The sequence below is a fragment of the Cnephaeus nilssonii genome (genome assembly GCF_951640355.1).
Source record: "Cnephaeus nilssonii genome assembly, chromosome: 5".
Lineage (NCBI taxonomy): Eukaryota > Metazoa > Chordata > Mammalia > Chiroptera > Vespertilionidae > Cnephaeus > Cnephaeus nilssonii.
In genome coordinates, this window is record NC_137076.1 from 87,108,652 (window position 1) to 87,126,664 (window position 18,013).

General features: G+C 42.3%; 1 protein-coding gene across 4 annotated transcripts in view; it reads right to left on the reverse strand.

Moving 5' to 3' along the window:
• Positions 1-18,013, reverse strand: part of HTR4 (5-hydroxytryptamine receptor 4) — a 116,812-nt gene that overhangs the window by 55,862 nt on the left and 42,937 nt on the right. For all 4 annotated transcript variants that reach the window (XM_079770374.1, XM_079770372.1, XM_079770373.1 and 1 more), the window contains exons 2-3: positions 12,357-12,482; positions 10,832-11,032 (exon numbers count right to left, since the gene is read on the reverse strand). In XM_079770374.1, coding sequence (XP_079626500.1) covers positions 10,832-11,032; positions 12,357-12,482 — 327 coding nt within the window. The remainder of the gene's footprint in view (positions 1-10,831; positions 11,033-12,356; positions 12,483-18,013) is intronic.

Here is an 18,013-nt window from a genome sequence, read left to right on the forward strand (position 1 = left end):
TAGTGCAAAGCTAGAGACAGGGTACATGCTCACAAAATGGGTTGAATAAGAATGAGCCCATAATCACCACCAATTAAAATCAATTACACTGAATGTGGGACCATGTTTTGGGGATATGAAAGGTCATATCTAATAGAGAAATGGGGAGGCTTTCTCTAGTAGGTGTCTTTTAAGTTGGACTTTAGAGAATAGGTAAGGGTGGTGGAGGAGCAAGTGCAATACAGGTGCATGGCCAAAGAGACAGAAATATTATATATTTCAAATATATATATAAAGTATTTATAGATATGTGTTTCATATCAATATATATTTCACCAATAGGAAATATATATCTACATAAGTATATATCTCTATATTCACATAGCTGGACAGTAGAGTGCTTATAAGAAAGTAAAAGTAAATACGCCTTAAAAGGCTGGCTGAGGGGCAGGTCTCAGGGCACTGGTTCTCAGACTGTAGCCAGCATCAGAATCACCTGGAAACAGAGGTTGGTAGGTCTGGAGTAGGGCCCAAGAATTTGCATTTCTGACATGTTCCCAGATGCTGCTGCTGCTGATGACGACTTGGGACCACAGTTTGAGAACCACTTGCTTAGAGGTGTTTGATGCTATGATAGGAGGAGTCACCAAAAGTTTGTGAACTGGAAAATTTCCATCACAATCAACACATCTGCCTGCTTTACTGACCGAGCTGAGTGACAACACATTCAAGAGAAAGGGCTGTTGGTTCCCACCTAGGTGGACAGTGTTCGTAGATGAATGAATGCAGCTCTGTCTCATCTTAGGAACAGATTTATCTGCAAGGTCTGTTCTCTAGCTTTTCATTGGACATTTCCCATTCTCCTTTAACTAGAAAACTTTTAAAAAGTGGTTAAATGAATGTTCAAATGGCAAGTGAGGTTCCAGATGGCCAGGATTAACTAAGATGTACAAAGTCATTTCTTATGCAAAACATTGCAAAGTACTGCTTATAAAACTCCATTCAAACCCCTTTCGGTAGACCAGACACCGGCTTCCCCAACTGCAGCCAGGTGTAAATGTGTGATCAAATTGCCTTTAAATGTCTCTGGGGACACAATTTACTTTGACAACTCTGAGAAGACAGTTGTTTATTTTAAGCTTGAGCTAAACTCTTCCCCACTCTTGCAATTAAGGAAAATTCTTCCTCCTCACTTCCTGTCCTCCTACCACAGGGAAGGCAAAGGAGCAAGCAGAACAAGTTGGAATTGTAGACTCTCAGAATTAGAGGAGATTTTAGCTTTATGTCTTCACATCTGGGGACCTTAACCATCTATTAGCTCTGTAGTCTTAGAATCAGTTACGTCACTTCTCCAAGATCCAGTTTGCTCATCATAGTGTGGGTCATTATGCCTACTTCATTGTTTAGCTGTGAGAACTAATAAAATAATATGTTCGAAATTTAGGAGGTTCCTGGCACATAAAGCTTAATAAATAGCAGTTATTATCTACTCCCACCCCCCTCTCATCTTTTATATACTGGGTGGACAAAAGTAGGTTTACAGTTGTTCATATAAAAATAGTACAATAATAAATAAATCATAATATAAGAATAAACTCTGTGTTTTGCATACTTACAGCTGTAAGCCTACTTTTGCCCTCTCTGTATATTTGTTTTATACCTATTGTTGACAGTTTCAAATACTTTTGGAACTAGTGGCTTTTTAACTATTTAACAAGTAAAACAGAAGTCTCTTGGTTCAATATCTCTCCCAGTAGTTGGTTCTAAGAAACAGAAAGGTGAATGAGTTGATCCTACAGAAGAAGCACTGAGACCATACTGGCTACCTGTTGTGGAGTTGATTACATGCAGCATCCTCTCAAGGACTTAATCCAGGCCCGGCCCTCCTACCTGAGATGGAAGAAGAGATCATCCTGGATCATCACTGAGACCAAATCCAATCTCTAATCAAGGTCAGCTCATGAAAGAAATGTCAACCACAGGGGAGAAGAGATGACATAGCAGCTGGCAGCTAAGACCTGAGTGCTGGAATGGACCCAGGAAAACAGAAATGTTTCACGAGATTCATTTTTTTCACAGTTCCTAACTCAAAGCACAGCGAATTGGTCTTTAAAATTTAGGACCAAGGGGATGATGAGCTCCACCGAATCGGTAAACTTATGAGTTACAAGGGGCATTTTGCCTTAAGCAGGTTCCAGTCCAAGCTCTTTAGTGGATTGCCCTTCCAACTTTGGGACAGATCACTTGCTGTGTTTTCTTTGTGTAAAACGGGGATTACTGCATCTGAGTTTTTGTAAGAGGCTGTACTTGTGATGGATTAAAGATGGCCACACATTCTTTGACACTCCTCCCATCCAGAGGTGGGGAGTCTGCCACCTCCCCTCGGATCTGGGGCTGCCCTGAGACTGCTCTGACCAACAGAGCACATGGAAGAGCTGTGGGCTACTACTCCCAGGCCTATTTTTCAAGAGGAGTCTTGGTTTCTCAAAGCCATGAGCTATCATGTAAAAATATCTAACATGTATGAACATGAGATCAAGTACAGAGACCTGGGGCCACAGAGACAGAGAGAGGAGCCTGGCTGAGCCAAGCCTTCCAGATGAACCTACCAAGGTGCCATGCATATCATGCCTTGGACCCTCCAGGCCACTCCAGTCTCCAGCTAAATACTATCAAGTGACTTCAGGTAAGCCAAGATTCCTGATACACAGAATTGTGAAATCTAATAATAATGCATTTTTGTTTAGATCACTGTTTTGGGGTAGATTCTATGTGGCAAGAAGGGTAAATAGGTGATATATAGTCTGGAGTAATTGTGGGATTCACTGGGTACCAGTTCTCCCTCCAGGAGGTGATCCAGCAAAGCACTGTGGCAGAGCTCTGGGAAAGAGACTGGTCTTCTGCTCTTTGGTTTTCTACATTTTAGTTCTGGTTGCCCGTTAAGGAGTGGAGAAAAGAGAAAAGCAGCAGTAACTTCAAGAAAAAAACAAAACAAAAAACTAAAGGCCTTTCCCTCTGGTTCCTAAGAAGTTTGGCAAGCTGTCAGTCATTTGGAGGACCAATGAAGAAGATCCCCGCAGGTATATTCACTAGGAGACAGGGACAGGAAGGGGGGCTGAGAACGCAGCCAAGAAAGGAGGTAGAACTTCAGGTTTTGGGAAATAAAAATGCTAGGGGTCGGGAACAGGGAGAGACTCTTTTCTGTCAGAGGTCTGGGGGCCATCAGATGGAACCTTTGCAGGGGTCATAATCCCAGATGAAATCTGCAGAGTTAGTGTTTACTGTGTTCATCTTTATTAAGTATTCCTCTGTACCATCATGATAAGAAAATTCACAAGAAGGGAGTGCCAGCTGGCTAGAAAGGTGTCCTCCCGAGTTATTATAGACCAAAGGAAAAAGGATAATCTGACAAAAATGTCATCTGAAAACATCTTGGCAGGGCGAACTGGACACACACAAAAGTCAGCAAGATAAACTTGGTCACATACATGAATTGACCAGCCTGCCAGCAGACACTGGATGGCTGTCCCATTGACCCTTCCAGACTCAGCTCAACGGTCATATCCCCTGGAAAGTTCTTTCTGGCCCCCAAAGCACAAGGAGAGACCATTTTCTGCCAGAGATATGAATTGGTTCCCCATCTCTGCCCTGGTTTTTTACAGTACCTTGTATATATCCATGTGTGTGTGTGTGTGGGGGGGACATTTCTCCAACTGTATTGTGCTTATTCATTTTCTTTTCTACTGCTACAACTACTCCTATTCCTATTAACACACCACCTATGATTGAGGGTACACTATGTGTCAGGAAATGTATTCTATATTCTACCTAATTCCTAGAACAACTCTGCAAGGGAGTTGTCACCATCCATATTTTCAATATGAGAATACTGAGGCCTAGAGAATTTAATCCACTTGTCCAACATCATACAGCCAGGATATGGTAGAACCGAGACTTAAACCTCCATGTGCCAAAGCCTATGTCCTCATCATGTTAGCAAATAGGCAACACTACACAAGAGCATTGCTACCCAGAACAGGAATATGCAGTGCCCTATAAGCTCTGTGAGCTGAGGACACAGAAAAAAAGACATGTTTAAAGATGAACTTGACAGATAAGATAATAACCAAGAAGCTACTGCAGTGATCCAGAAATAGCATGGGAGAAAAATAAAGAGAAGGAAGATAGATCTGAAAGATATTTATGAAAATACAGCTATGATTTGTCATCCAGCTGGTCATAGAGATAAGTAAAAGTTGACCTCAAGGAATTGCATTTAAATGACTCATATATGCATCTTTGATATAAAAAGTAGAAGAGGACATTAGTTTACGGTGGAAATTTCCACTTTGAGCACCTTGGGTCTGAGAAAGCAGAAAGGTGCTTAAGGCAAGATGTTGAACAGGCTGTTCAACAGAGCCCGGAGGACCCCAGAGCCATGCATGGGACAAAATTGCAGTAGAGAGCAGAGCGGAAGTGCAGGTGAAGCCAGAGGACAGGTGAGCTCTCTGAAGGAAAGAAGGGAGCTACTCAGGGCTAGAAGGCTGAGGGTCTAATCTTGAAGAACACTCAGCTATGTATAGCAGGAAGTAAAACACAACTCCCAGTGTCTGGGAAGGCACCCACAATAGCCATGAAGAAATTTGCATTTGAAAAGTAAAACAATAATGGTATAAAACTTGTGGCTAACACTTACTGAATGTTTACTAGGTGCCATGCACTAGCTTATGTTCCTTGCGTGCACTCAGTAATTTATTATTCATAAACTCCAAAAGAAACATACTATTATTAACACAGTTTTACTGGTGAAAAGATAAAACCCAGAGAATTTAAGTAACTTCCCCAAAATCACAATTCATAACTGGTCAACCTGGGAGTCTAGCACTAGCACCCCAAAGTCATTTCAAACAACCACATTCACATGTCAAAGCGTTTCACGCTCAGTTAAACATGCATGGAACTGCTATTATGGGCCTGTAAGGAGAACACAAGAATGGATGAGATAAAGGCTGACTCTCAAAGAGCTGACAGTCTAAGGTGAGACAGACAAATAAATCAATTATTAAAACAAGTAATAACTGCTGTGTTTACATTTAACGTTCTATGGGAGCTCAGAGGAAGAAACAACAACTCTCCTTTGGGAATGAAGCCTGGCTCGTTGGTGGAGAAGGTGACACCTCTTATCTGAGTATTGGAGAAGGGTGTACATTCACCTGGAAAAAGAAAGGAACTCAAGACACAGGTAGCAACATGGAGTTATCAGGAAATGCATCGTACCCAGGAGATGATAGCAGATCACCTCACTGGGAGGTGAGATAGGAAAGACAGACTGAGGACACCTTGGGAATAGCACAGAGAGACGAGCTAAGGATTTAGCCTATAGTTGATGATGTGTCACTAAAAACCCCCTCTGAGGCTTTGCACATGCTGTTTTCTGAAACTGTCGCTCCTCATAACTCACCTATTGACATCTACATTGTCCACAGCTTCAGTATCACTTCTCCCGAGAGCCTTCCCTGCATTGGAGGCCACGTGCTCCAACAGCTCCTTTGACTTCCCCTCATTCTATTTCATTGACCACCCTCGCCCCTCCCCCAATTTTACTGTAATTACCTATCAACTGTCTGAATTCTCCACCAGACTAAAATCTCTGCGATTCACAGCTTTCTTCTGATTGCTCAGCACTGCATTTCCAGGGCTCTGCTCAGCTCCTGGCAATTAGTAGGCACTCAATAAATATTGGATGAAATGAATATAAAAATAAGATTCATATCCTCTGGCATGAACTTCAACTTGACAAATATTACTGTGGTGTACAAAGCATGAATCAACCCTCAAGGAGTAGATGAGAGGGGGAAATGTATAATATGCTTTCCTTGCAGAGATGCATTTCAGCCCTGTTGGGGAAACAAGTGTAATTGTGTGACACAAGTTCATAATGATGGACACTTTTCATTTATACAAAATTGAGTCGTGCTCCAGGGAAATCATAAGAAATGCAGAGACACTTAATTCCGGCACAGTATAAAATATGCAGCCTTTGAGTCAGAATTGTATGTTTTACAATTAAACCTATTTTCAAAGAAAATCTGTGGCGGAGAAACCATTGGAGGATTTTTGCAGTTATAACACATCAAGTTCCCAGGCTGCCAAGGGGAAGGATGACAATTCAGTTAGACATATCAAAGAGAAAATCTTGCAATGCTGTAGGGAATGCTATCTTCAATGAAGTGAAATCGATTTTTTAAAGGGAATTGTATCAAATGCCAAATATAGGACAAGTATACCAGAGAAAGGGGACCAGAATGGTTAAGCCTGAAGAGTCTGGCATATTAAGCCAGAGGAAGAACCTAGCGATGTTTAAACCAATATAAACAAGACTTGGGGGTGACACATGTCTGTCTTGTGGAGGCTTCATAAAGATACTTGTAGGTCCTTCGGCCAACCTAAGAGAAGTTGATGTCTGTTGTTTTTGTCTGTCCAACAACCCCACTGCCATTCTCCAGTGCCATATGTTGTGGTAAAGCCCAAAGTCACGGCGCCTCATCTCTACCCAGCAATCAGATGTGTTATCCCCACGCCACAATGATTGGTTAAGGGAGGAGTGTGTGACTCAAGCAAAGCCAACCAAAGTTCTTCCATGAGAAACAGCATTTCAGTTTCTCTTCCTGTGGACTCAGAGTTAAGGATGGCTTAAGATTCACATTGCCTGAGGCTATTTTTTCTGAACTCAGCGTGAAAATGAATCCAACATGAAAACAGGATGGAAACAAAGAAGGAATATATAAAGGCAAAAACAGACATAGAGACAGAGAGGAACCACAGACAGAGAGAAAGAGAAGGAAAGGCAGAGATAAAGAGGAGAGGGAGACTGAGACAGAGAGAGATGCTAGACTGCATGTCATTGTTCAAATCCTCCAGATAGCCATGTCTGAAGCGAGACTTTTGAGATAATTGAGCCAATCAATTTATTTTATGTCCCATGGTGCTGAAAAAAGACCCTACTAATCATCTGGTAAGCAAGTTGGTAAGAACTCTACAATCAAGCATTTCATTTGGGTACATACAGGGAAAGCTCTCTTCAAAGGCTAATTTAAAACGTAAGTGCATTTGGATAAGCTAAAAATATATTCACATAACAAATCTGCTTAACGGTATAAAATAATTGGAATTTAGAGGGACCGATACTTACAGTAGCTACCTCTTAGGGGTATAGCTGTGGAGGTAGGGAAGAAATTGGGGACGTTTTTGTGTATTACTTTTGTAATGAAGACATGTTTATAATGTTCAGGTATTATGTGTGTGTTTTTTTTAAACTATGGTGGTTAGAAAAGAGATTGTTGAAACAGATCAAACACAAGGTTGTGGAGATGGCTGTGAATGTCTGAGGGAGGAAGAATCTGCTGACGGGATGGTGAAGGCTCCCTCAGGGTGAGAATCTAGGGCATTCTGTGAGAAAGCAGAGAGAATACACTGGCTGAAGGTTTCCACAGTCGTGCTCTGGCTTCAAAGGGAACTCCTAACACTGAGCTCAGAACGTTCTCAGCTAGTTGAGGAATGTGCTGGCCCAGGAGTACTTTCAGCTAAAAGGTTCCGGTGGATACTCTTGCATTCGAGAAGTGTTAACTTCTAGCCAAGGGGAAACGGAGCTTAAAATACATATTTCCGAAATCAGTAAAAGTGAAGTTTTCCAATACCAATCCAACTGACCATCCAGTCTAGCCAGCTCCACCCCTGGTAGCCCCTATATAACCATCATTGATGGTTTGGTGTATTCCCCCCACTCATTCATGCATACCCAGATATAAACATCTATATATTTATTTTAGAAAAGTGGTATTACCCTAAACACTAAAGTCTGAAACTTGCTTTTTTTCTAATATAACTCACCAGGGGTATCTTTCTAAGACAATACCCAACGCTATTCCTCATGTTTTTAATGCTGGTGTTATAGTATTCCACTGTTAAAACCAGTACTCTCTTATAGATACGTGGTTGGTTTTCATTTACCACGGAGCCTTAGATTTAAAATAATCAATGGTACTTTATGCTTTAGTGCAGTTCTGACCTCTCATGACACATATTATAGGATGTGTGGATTTTAATTATGCTTTTTAAATTATTTTTAATGAGGCAATAAGCTTTCATTAATAGGATTCAATTCTCACCCAGCCGGTGTGGCTGTGGTTGAGCGTCAACCTATGAACCAGGAGGTCACAGTTTGATTCCTGGTCAGGGCACATGCCAGGGTTGCAGGCTTGATCCCCCAGTGTGGGGCATGCAGGAGGTAGCCAATCAATGATTCTTTCTCATCACTGATGTTTCTATCTCCCTCTCCCTCTTCCTTCCTCTCTGAAATCAATAAAAATAAATAAATAAAAATAAGAAATAAAAAAGTAGGATTCAATTCTCAAAGCACCTGGAAGCACAGTGGATGGAGAATGGGAGTTGGGGAAATGTGTTTCATAATGTTTTGCTTTGATCTAGGGGTCTGCCATCTGGGTGGAATTGGGATTCACAGTGAGCGTTCTTGCTCGAGAGCCACTACCCTTTCTGAGTCATCCCTGCAGATTCCCGGCAGCTCTAGAGAGCACAAGCATCATGCCTGGAGTCACATGACCAGCGATGACATCACACTTCACTGAGATACACTCTGTGCTTTGCCCCAGCCTAGCCAAGCCCAACTGTGATGGGAGGGGCACAGCAAAAACAGAAGCCAGATGATAAACAAAATCATACTCTTCCAGGCTAACCTGTTGCCCTGTGATGTCCAGAATGAACCTTCCAGCCCAAAGAAAACATCACTCTTGGAACAGGGAGACACGTGGCATGTGTCCCAGGCTCCCAGAGGAAAACCAAACCATCTGATTCCATTTTACTTATGGAGTTGGGTTTCTGATGTATACTATCAGAGAAGGAAATGAAATTATTGGCAGCATTCTTCTAAAAGAGAATGTGCTGTACCCTCCAGTTGTTCAATAGTGTTTACCAAACACCTTAATCAGTATTGATGTGATTATTGCTTAACTGTCAATTTCCCCTAGCAAAAGGTAAGTTCCATGAGGGCAGGGGCCTTATCCTTATTCATATGCATGTGCTTTCTCTCACTGATGGAGACAGAGATATTTAAGAAAATTTTTTTTCATTATAATTGTGGTTTTAATCATAATTGCTCTAAGCTCTCAAAGGAGAAAGCGTTTTGTGGGGTCAGAGAGGCCTTCTGCAATCAAGAGAGGACTGAGCTAAAATCTAAAAGGCATGCAGGAGAGGAGGGGGCAAAGGAACTTTCCAGGCAGAGGGAGGAGCCAAGGTCCCGAGATGGCTGAGCACGGAGCACTGGAAAGAGAGACAGGCCAAGATAAGAGGGATAAGGTTGCCTTGATCCCTCAGCTTTGCCTTCTCCACGTTCCTATAACACTTCCGGTCTCACTGCTCATTTGAGTAATGATTACATGCAGGACACCCTGGAGGATTTCCATATATTGTCTAGTTCCTTACATTTTATTATTTCTAATGTGAACTTTCACCCAGTATATACTGATTGTCTTAAAAAGTCTTTCATGTACTGAAGTCAGATTGTTATAAAAAAGCTAATAAAGATAAATTTCCATCTATGGCACAGCATGTGGAGGGAGCTTTCAGCCAACAATTCAGCTTTATCAATGTCATCATGCCTAGTTATAGAGTGGAATCTCATTATACATACATTTAACTTAAGCATATTCAACTATAAGTTCTTGGCAGAGAGAGGGAGAGAGAGGCAAGGTATATAACGTAGGCCATTATACCTCCCATACCTTTCTCATGGATAGGATATGAATCTGCTGCTCCCCCCCGCTGGATTCAGTCCCTAAGGACTTTTCCCAGTGTGACTAATTCTCTGAGAACATTCTGATTTTAGTGTTGAAAGGCACATATTTTAGATAAACCATAACCTCCAATTTTAGTCAACTACTTTTCCTTTTCCGCAGTGAAAGAAACAGACACCCATCCCAAGACTAGAGGAAAACCTGGTCTGCTGGACTACTCAAGAGGCAGTAAGAGATTGTCCCTGGTAATTCGGATCACGTGATTTGCATACCACTTTCTTTTGAGAACACACCCCTAAGACATGGCCACAGTGATGGCTGCACATGTTCATGTGATCCTCTGACTTTTAAATTGCATTCTTCCTTTACTGTTACATACCCATGAGCAGGAATCAGAAAATCAAAAGTACTGGTACAACTAATGTACCTACGTCTCCACAAATAAGGCAAAGATGGAGATCGTTAGACCTTCTGAAGTCAAATGTGAAGAAAAAGAACAAGATTATGCAACAGAATGAAATGCTAGCCTTGGGTCCCAAAACCAGACAGTTATTGGGGATTTTATTATCATCTTTAACTTTCTGGAAAATAGTCTCTACAGTCACAGGCATACACCTACAATTATGATACAGACACATTTTCAGGAGAAGGTCATGTTCAAACACAGAGCACTACCCTTCTGAACCACCCCTGCAGCCTACCCGACAGATGTATTCATTCTTGCCACTCAGCTCCCTCAGCACTTTGTTCGTGCCACCTGGACACAAGTTAGAGCTCTCCGGTGGCCCGGATGGCTGGTACCTGTCTCTACCTGGATTGTAAGCTCCTTGCAGGGAAGGTCTAGGCCTTTCTAATCTCTGTCCACAGGGCCTCAGAGAATGCCCTCTGCAAAGACTGAGAAGTGAATGGGTAAGTGAATAACCAGACGTACTCTCTAAGATTCATTTCTAATGAATCAGGGAAGAAAGAAAGACACATCCCAACAGTCCTCCGGCCATTGCCTCCAGCCCAGAGCTCCGCTGTGCACGCCGCTCTGTCCTTACCTGTCCAGAGAAATGCAGCACAGGTGAAAAATTGATGCCGTGGTGAGCAGGACGTCTAGAGAAGTCCGGACGAGGCAAAACATCTCCCCGTAGATCCAGATGTCCTGAACCAGCTCAATGGCACCGAAGGGCATCACCAGCACGGAGACCAGCAGATCCGCAAAGGCAAGAGAGACAATGAAATAGTTGGTTTTTATTTTCCTGTGAGCGAAAAAGTATAAGGACCAGGCGGGGGGAGGGGGCAAAGGAAGGAGGTTAGGGAGAAAGGAGCGAGAGAGAAGAGCAGAGGAAAGGAAAGCAAAGAAAGGAGGAAAGGAAGGAGGGAGGAAAAAGAAAAAAAAGTCAAACGTGTAACCTATCTTGTGAGGTTGTCTCTCTCTGCGACGTGGCTTGGGGAGACCCTGTGTGATCTGGCCACTTCTGAATATTCCAGATTCCTCTCGCACCCAGAACCTTCCCTCCCTCTCCCTTCTGGCCACACGGCCTGATTAGAGTCCCTGTGAGGGAGCTTCTTCCAAGCGCCTTTGTACAGGGTGCTCTCTCCCTACTATGGGCTTAACTACCCCCCACCAGTCTGCAGGCCTCGGTTTGGTCATTCTCAGGGAACCTTCCAAGGTGCCCCCCTCACAAACAGTGTCGAATTCCACTACTTTTTACTCTCACACTGACTCGCATGTGCCTCACATTTGTGAGATCTACAGAAGTGTGCTTTTATATCTGTTGCATCACCACTGGATTAATGCGTGTCTTGCTTAGAGAGGAAGACAGTAGATAAGGCAGGGCTACATCCTTTATCCCTTTTAAGCTTGTCTGGTGGCTCTTCATCCAGGCTGCACGTTAGAATCACCCAGTGGATTTTCATAAATATTGATGCCCAGGTATCACCGCAGAACAATTAGTTCAGGGATTTGGGGTAATTAATACCCCCATCCACACCCAGGGTTGCCAGATAAAACACAGGGTACCCAGTTAAATTTGCATTTCAGATTTACAATGAATAATTGTTTAGTATAAGTATGTCCCAAATATTGTCTGGGATATACTTATACCACATAGTAGCAATTCAAAAAAGGTCTTCAGGTGATCTGAATGGCAGCCAGGGTTCAGAATGATGAAGTGGAAAGAGAAGAAGACCCGGGTTTAAATCCTAGACCAGTCACTATCGGCCATCCCTTCTCTGAACTGACTGACAAAGTGGGGAGGATAGATTAGATGTGCTCTCAACGTATGTACATACAGTGATCACAAACTTCGAAGAAAAAAAACCAAAAACCAACTAAGTTAAACATAGGAAAAAAGATAGGCTGGAAATGCACTTAAGTGTTTACACTGGTCATGTTTGAGTTGGGGGGCGATGTATGATCTTTTCACCTTGCTCTATTTCCAAACATCGTCCCCCTGTATTTTGTCCCTTTCATAAGTACAAACTATAATGGAAATGGTAAGTGCAGACCCTGACTCTCCAGGGAGAGCCCAGAACACCACCCAGGCTTCCTGCCTCGTGAGGCTTCCTCATGCTACTCACCTGAGCTGCCGGTCCCTGCACACGGCCACCATCACCAGAAGGTTCCCCAAGATGGCCATCAGGATAACCGTGGAGAGAAACGTGAGCAGCACGACCTTCTCCACTGACCGAAAACCCTCCTTGGAACTGGAAGACAGACAGACAGACACACATACACACAAAGATTGAAGGAAACCCTGACACACAGGCAAGAAAATTAATCTTTTCCTCATTCATCCTCAGGAAGGGAACTTCACCATAAGTAGCTGCAACACAGAATAAGTATGCACCTATTATATTCCATTGTCTGCACTTGTCACTTTAAGTGATATCTTAGTTAAACCCTACAAAACAGGGAGGAGGAGGCTCAGACTTGAATGAACTACCCTGAGACTGCACAGTTATTCTCCATCAGAGAGCTCGTGGCTTTCCTTCAGAGCACGTCCTCAGTTTATGCTGAGAAATGTATTTGGGTGATTCCTGTTTTATGCACCTGCCCACCTAGTAAGCTCCATGAAGCAGGTGCCTCATATGGTTTATCCACCGATAAATTCAACTCCAATGTGTTATTCACATTTCTTGAGTGAAGGAAAGACGGTGTTGGATGGATGAATGACAGTAACTTAAACCAGGTCTGCATGGATAAAAGGCCACCTGTTTTCAGGACCCCAGCCCGGCCCATGCAGAAGCTGCTGTGTACAGGCAGGCTGTCTCGGGCACAGGTCTTGGCTTGAAGATTGTTCTCATGTAGCTGACCTGAAAAAATTGGTCTCAGATTCTGTGAAGTCCATTGGAAAGACAGCAGCTGATCACTAAATGTAAGAACTCATTTCACTGCCGAAACCACATTTCTTTTGTTGCCCAACATAACAGTTCAAATTTGTGTTCTTGTCAATTTTGGCATCTGATATGATTCTATGAACCCTGCTGTCCTAGTACGAATCGTTTTATTTTATTAACTTGGAAGTGAGTGTTCCCATCAATAAAAGCATAATGTCTGCAAATTATTAAGAAGCTTCAGAAAAAAAAAAGTTGTATTTCTATTAGAGCAATAAAAATGGTTTTTAAATGAAGTTTCAAAGGACCTAAAAATTCTCAGACCCAAACCCCACATATCAATACAAGAAACCGAGGCCCGGAGAGAGAAGCCAAGTTGCCAGAGCATTTCAGTGGCTGGTCTGGAAGGGGCTGCTTGCCCTGTGAGCCCACTCCTGGAACCACAGAGTCTCCAGAATAAAGAGATGTCTGTCTTTACTGAGCTCCTCTGACTGGAAACCAGGATAGCTGCTGGCCCCAAATGGCAGCAGCCCACCGAGTCCTGGCTCTGACCTTGTCCAAAACTGGCCTGGCACGAAAGACAAGATGCTGACTAGAATAAGGCAGCACTGTCACAGTGGTTGGAGAACCAGAGCGTCCCTCCACTCTGCTGACAAGTGTTCTTCTTTTCTTTTTTTAAATTTTATTTTATTTTATTTTATTTTATTTTATTTTATTTTATTTTATTTTTTTAATATATATTTTATTGATTTTTTTACAGAGAGGAAGGGAGAGAGATAGAGAGTTAGAAACATCGATGGGAGAGAAACATCGATCAGCTGCTTCCTGCACACCCCCCACTGGGGATGTGCCCGCAACCAAGGTACATGTCCTTGACCGGAATCGAACCTGGGACCTTTCAGTCCGCAGGCCGACACTCTAGCCACTGAGCCAAACCGGTTTTGGCGACAAGTGTTTTTCTTAACTGATTGACTGACTGACTGATTGATGGATGAATTGACGTCTGTATGCCTAGGGTTCGGATGAAAAGGAATTCTAGGTATATTCATCTAAATACCTCTTCCACATCTAAATTCCAGCTATCAACAGTACAAATACTGGACAGGGAAGATTTAATACAACGAGGAAAACGTCCTTAACAGGGTGAGATGTGGCTACCCAAAATTAATCTTACCTTAGGCCATGTTAACTGAGGTCAAGTGTCTAACAAAGGAGGTGATAGTGGGTTTTTTCCTTGTCCTTCTCAGCGGCTCCTACTCAGAGCCCCTCTGAAACTTGTTGCCCCATCCAGGCCTCTGTACTAGCTGTGCCTTCCTCCTGGGATGCTTCTTCCCTGTCTTCCAGGTCTCAGATTTAAGTTAACCCCCACTTAATGTGACACAGCCAACATTTTCCATTTTCTTTATAGCAGTTATTGTTACCTGAAATGACTTCTGCTACTGATGCTTGTCTGTGCCCCACCCCCACAGATTCACTTCACTTATCTGTTCCAGCACAATTTCCAGTGCCAGGCACAGTCTCTACAGTGTGTGTAGTGTATAGGTGTGTGTAGTACATAGGAAGTGCTCAATTATTTGCTTATTGAGTGAAAGAAAGGCATATTGTATTCGTAATGATGAGCTTTATCCTTCAATGTCTTTGAAAACGGATGGAAGGTACAGAGAAGATTTTCCCTAGAGAAGCCCCAGTAGGAGACACAAAAGCTATTTTTTTAACATCTGAAGGGCTGTCATTTGAAATAAGAGATTTGTACATGCACTCATTCAACAATTCTTTCTCAGCACCTTCTCTGCACTAGGCATTGTTGTGTGTCCTAGGGAAGCAGAAATGAGCAAAACAGAGAGCAGGCAATGGATAGGTAAAAAGAATGAATGGAGAATGTCAGCGGCAATACACACTATAGCAAAAAATCTAGAAGGCAAGCAGGACAGGACTGCCAGAGAGGGCAGGGCTAATAGGGGTCGTCAGAGAAGGCTCAGTGCTAGGTTTGTCGCACTTTATGCCCTGCAGGTTGTGCAAGGAAGTGAGATGAATGAGCAGCAGGCTTTGAATTGAGTGGTTCTCAGCTTTGGCTACATATTGAAATGACCCGAGGAGCCTTAGGAACATTAATGTTAGGGCTGATTTAATCAGCCTGGGTTGCAGCCTAAATATTGGACTTTTTTCAAGTTCCTAAGTGATTCTGTTGTGCAACCAAGGTTGACAATCCCTGCTGGAGGAAGGCAAGATTTAGAAATGGCTAATGAGAACTTTCTAACAACTAAGGGTGATCTGCAATAGCTTCCTGGTGCCGTGTTGAGCTCCAGCTTAGGAAGCGTTTAAGAATGATAGATGTCCATGAGCTACCACTTCACACCCATTAGGGTGGCTATTATAAAAACAAAACAAGAGTGAAAAATAACAAGTGTTGGTGAGAATGTGGAGAGACTGGAACTTTTGTGGATTGCTGGTGGTGATGTCAAATGGTGCAGCTGCTGTGGAAAACAGTTTGGTGGTTTCTCAAAAGGCTAAATATAGATTGACCCTATGACCCAGCACTTCCAGTGCTAAGTATATACCCCAAAGAATTGAAAGCAGGGACATGAATAGATACATATACACCAATGTTCATGGAAGCATTATTCACAATAGCCAAAAGGTGGAAACAACCCAAGTGTCCATCAAGAGATAAACAGATCAACAGAATGTGATATACATACACTATGGAATTTTACTCAGTCATAAATTTCTGATACATGCTATAACGTGGATTAAACCTTGAAAATATTGTGCCAAGTGAAATAAATCCAACACAAAAAGACAAATATTGTATGATTCCACATATATGAAGAGCCTACAAGAGGTAAATTCATAGAGAAAGTAGAATCGTGGTTACCAGGGGCTGGCGGAAGGGAGGAGGGAATGAAGAATTACTTAATGAGTTCAGAGTTTCTGTTTGAGGCAATGAAAAAATTCTGGAAATGGAGAGTGGTGGTGGTTGCACACCACTGTGAATATACTTACTGTCATTGAAGTACATTTACATGGGCTCTTTTATGTGTTAATGATACATTTTATGTTATGTATAATTTATCACAATAAAAATAAATACCTGAATGGCCATATATCAGGATACTGTATAGGGCCCCTATATTGGAGGCAAGTGAGATTGGCTGATTGTAGGTCTCTCTCTTGTCTATGGACAATGGTCTGAACATATCCATCAACAAGAGCCTCAGTATTAGAACCATCTCCCCTGCACTGCCTCTCCTCTTGTAGGAGAGAAAAAGCAGATTCAGGGTCTGTGGTGAACATTTCTGGCTCCAGAGAAGGTATATTTCAAGCCAAATGAAAATGTCAGGGTCAGAGAACCTCAAGTTCAATGTTATGGTTCATTTGTGGCATTCCAATTAGGAGCTAGAAATAGCTAAACTTTAAACTGTGAGTGACAAGCACAATTTAACTATAGAAGGAACATTTTTAATTAGATAGAACTGTCCGTTGAACCAAATGTTAAGTCCAGTAGTGATGATTAAAATAAATTAGGAACCACTTCTGCTAAATCTATGTTAGACCCTTGGGTTACCTTTGACATCCTCCAAGAATACTGTCAACCACTACCAGACAGCTCCCATCTGACCAAAGAGCCATGCCTGCTCCACTAACTGGGTTCTTTGACAATTAGTCTTATGGGAAATTTTACTTCTTCTTCTTCTTTTTTTTCTTTTTCTTTTTCAGTGATCTCTTGATCCATTAATAAAGAAACTCCACAAACTTGCTGGCTCTGTTTTCCATTTTCTCTGTTCTTTTTTTTTTTTTTTAAATACATATTATTGATTTTTCTACAGAGAGGAAGGGAGAGGGATAGAGAGTTAGAAACATCGATCAAGTGCCTCCTGCACACTCCCTACTGGGTATGTGCCCGCAACCAATGTACATGCCCTTGACTGGAATCGAACCTGGGACCCTTGAGTCCGCAGGCCAACGCTCTATCCACTGAGCCAAACCGGTTAGGGCCATGTTCTCTGTTCTTAATAAAAGAAAACCTACAATAATAATTCTGGGTAAATTTCCACATAGGTTAGCATATGTGAAAGTGAACTGTAAATGACAAAGTACATTATAAATAAATAATCACTGTTATTAATATTAAAAGCCCATACAGGGACAATAGCTAAGGAGGTTTGGGGTTATGCTTTGTTATATCACCCAGAACCAATATATTTCCTTAGGAGTCAAGAATAATTTTATTTTCCCCTTCCCCTTCCCATGCCCCTTCCCCTTCCCTTTCCCCTTCTTCTTTTTGCATTGGTCTTGTTCATAAGTTATGTAACTTCCCAATGTCACTTGCCTTTTCTGAGCTTTCTGAGCTTCTTCATGGATCAATTGAGGAAATCAGATTAAATGTTTCATTTATCAAATATGTACTGATTGCCAACTATATGTCAAGATATGTGTTAGCCCTAGCTGGTTTGGCTCTGTAGATAGAGTGCCAGCCTGTGGACTGAAGGGTCCCAGGTTTGATTCCAGTCAAGGGCACATGCCCTGGTTGTGGGCTCGATCCCCAGTAGGGGGCGTGTAGGTGGCAGCCAATCAATGATGCTCTCTCATCATTGATGTTTCTATCGCTCTCTCTCCATTTCCCTTCCTCTCTGAAATCAATAAAAATATATTTAAACAAACAAACAAACAAAAATATGTGTGCTAAGTGCTGGGATATGACAGCAAAGAAGGTGGACAAAGTCCCTGCCTTTATGGGCATGCTACTAAATCAACAGATAGCAAGTGTGCAACGAAAAATATAAATACAGTTTGTGATCAGTGTATCAAAGTCACCCTCCCAAACTTTACTGTTCAGATGAATCTATTGGGGATATCGGTAAAATGCGGATTCTGATTATTTTGGTCTGGGATGGAGTCTG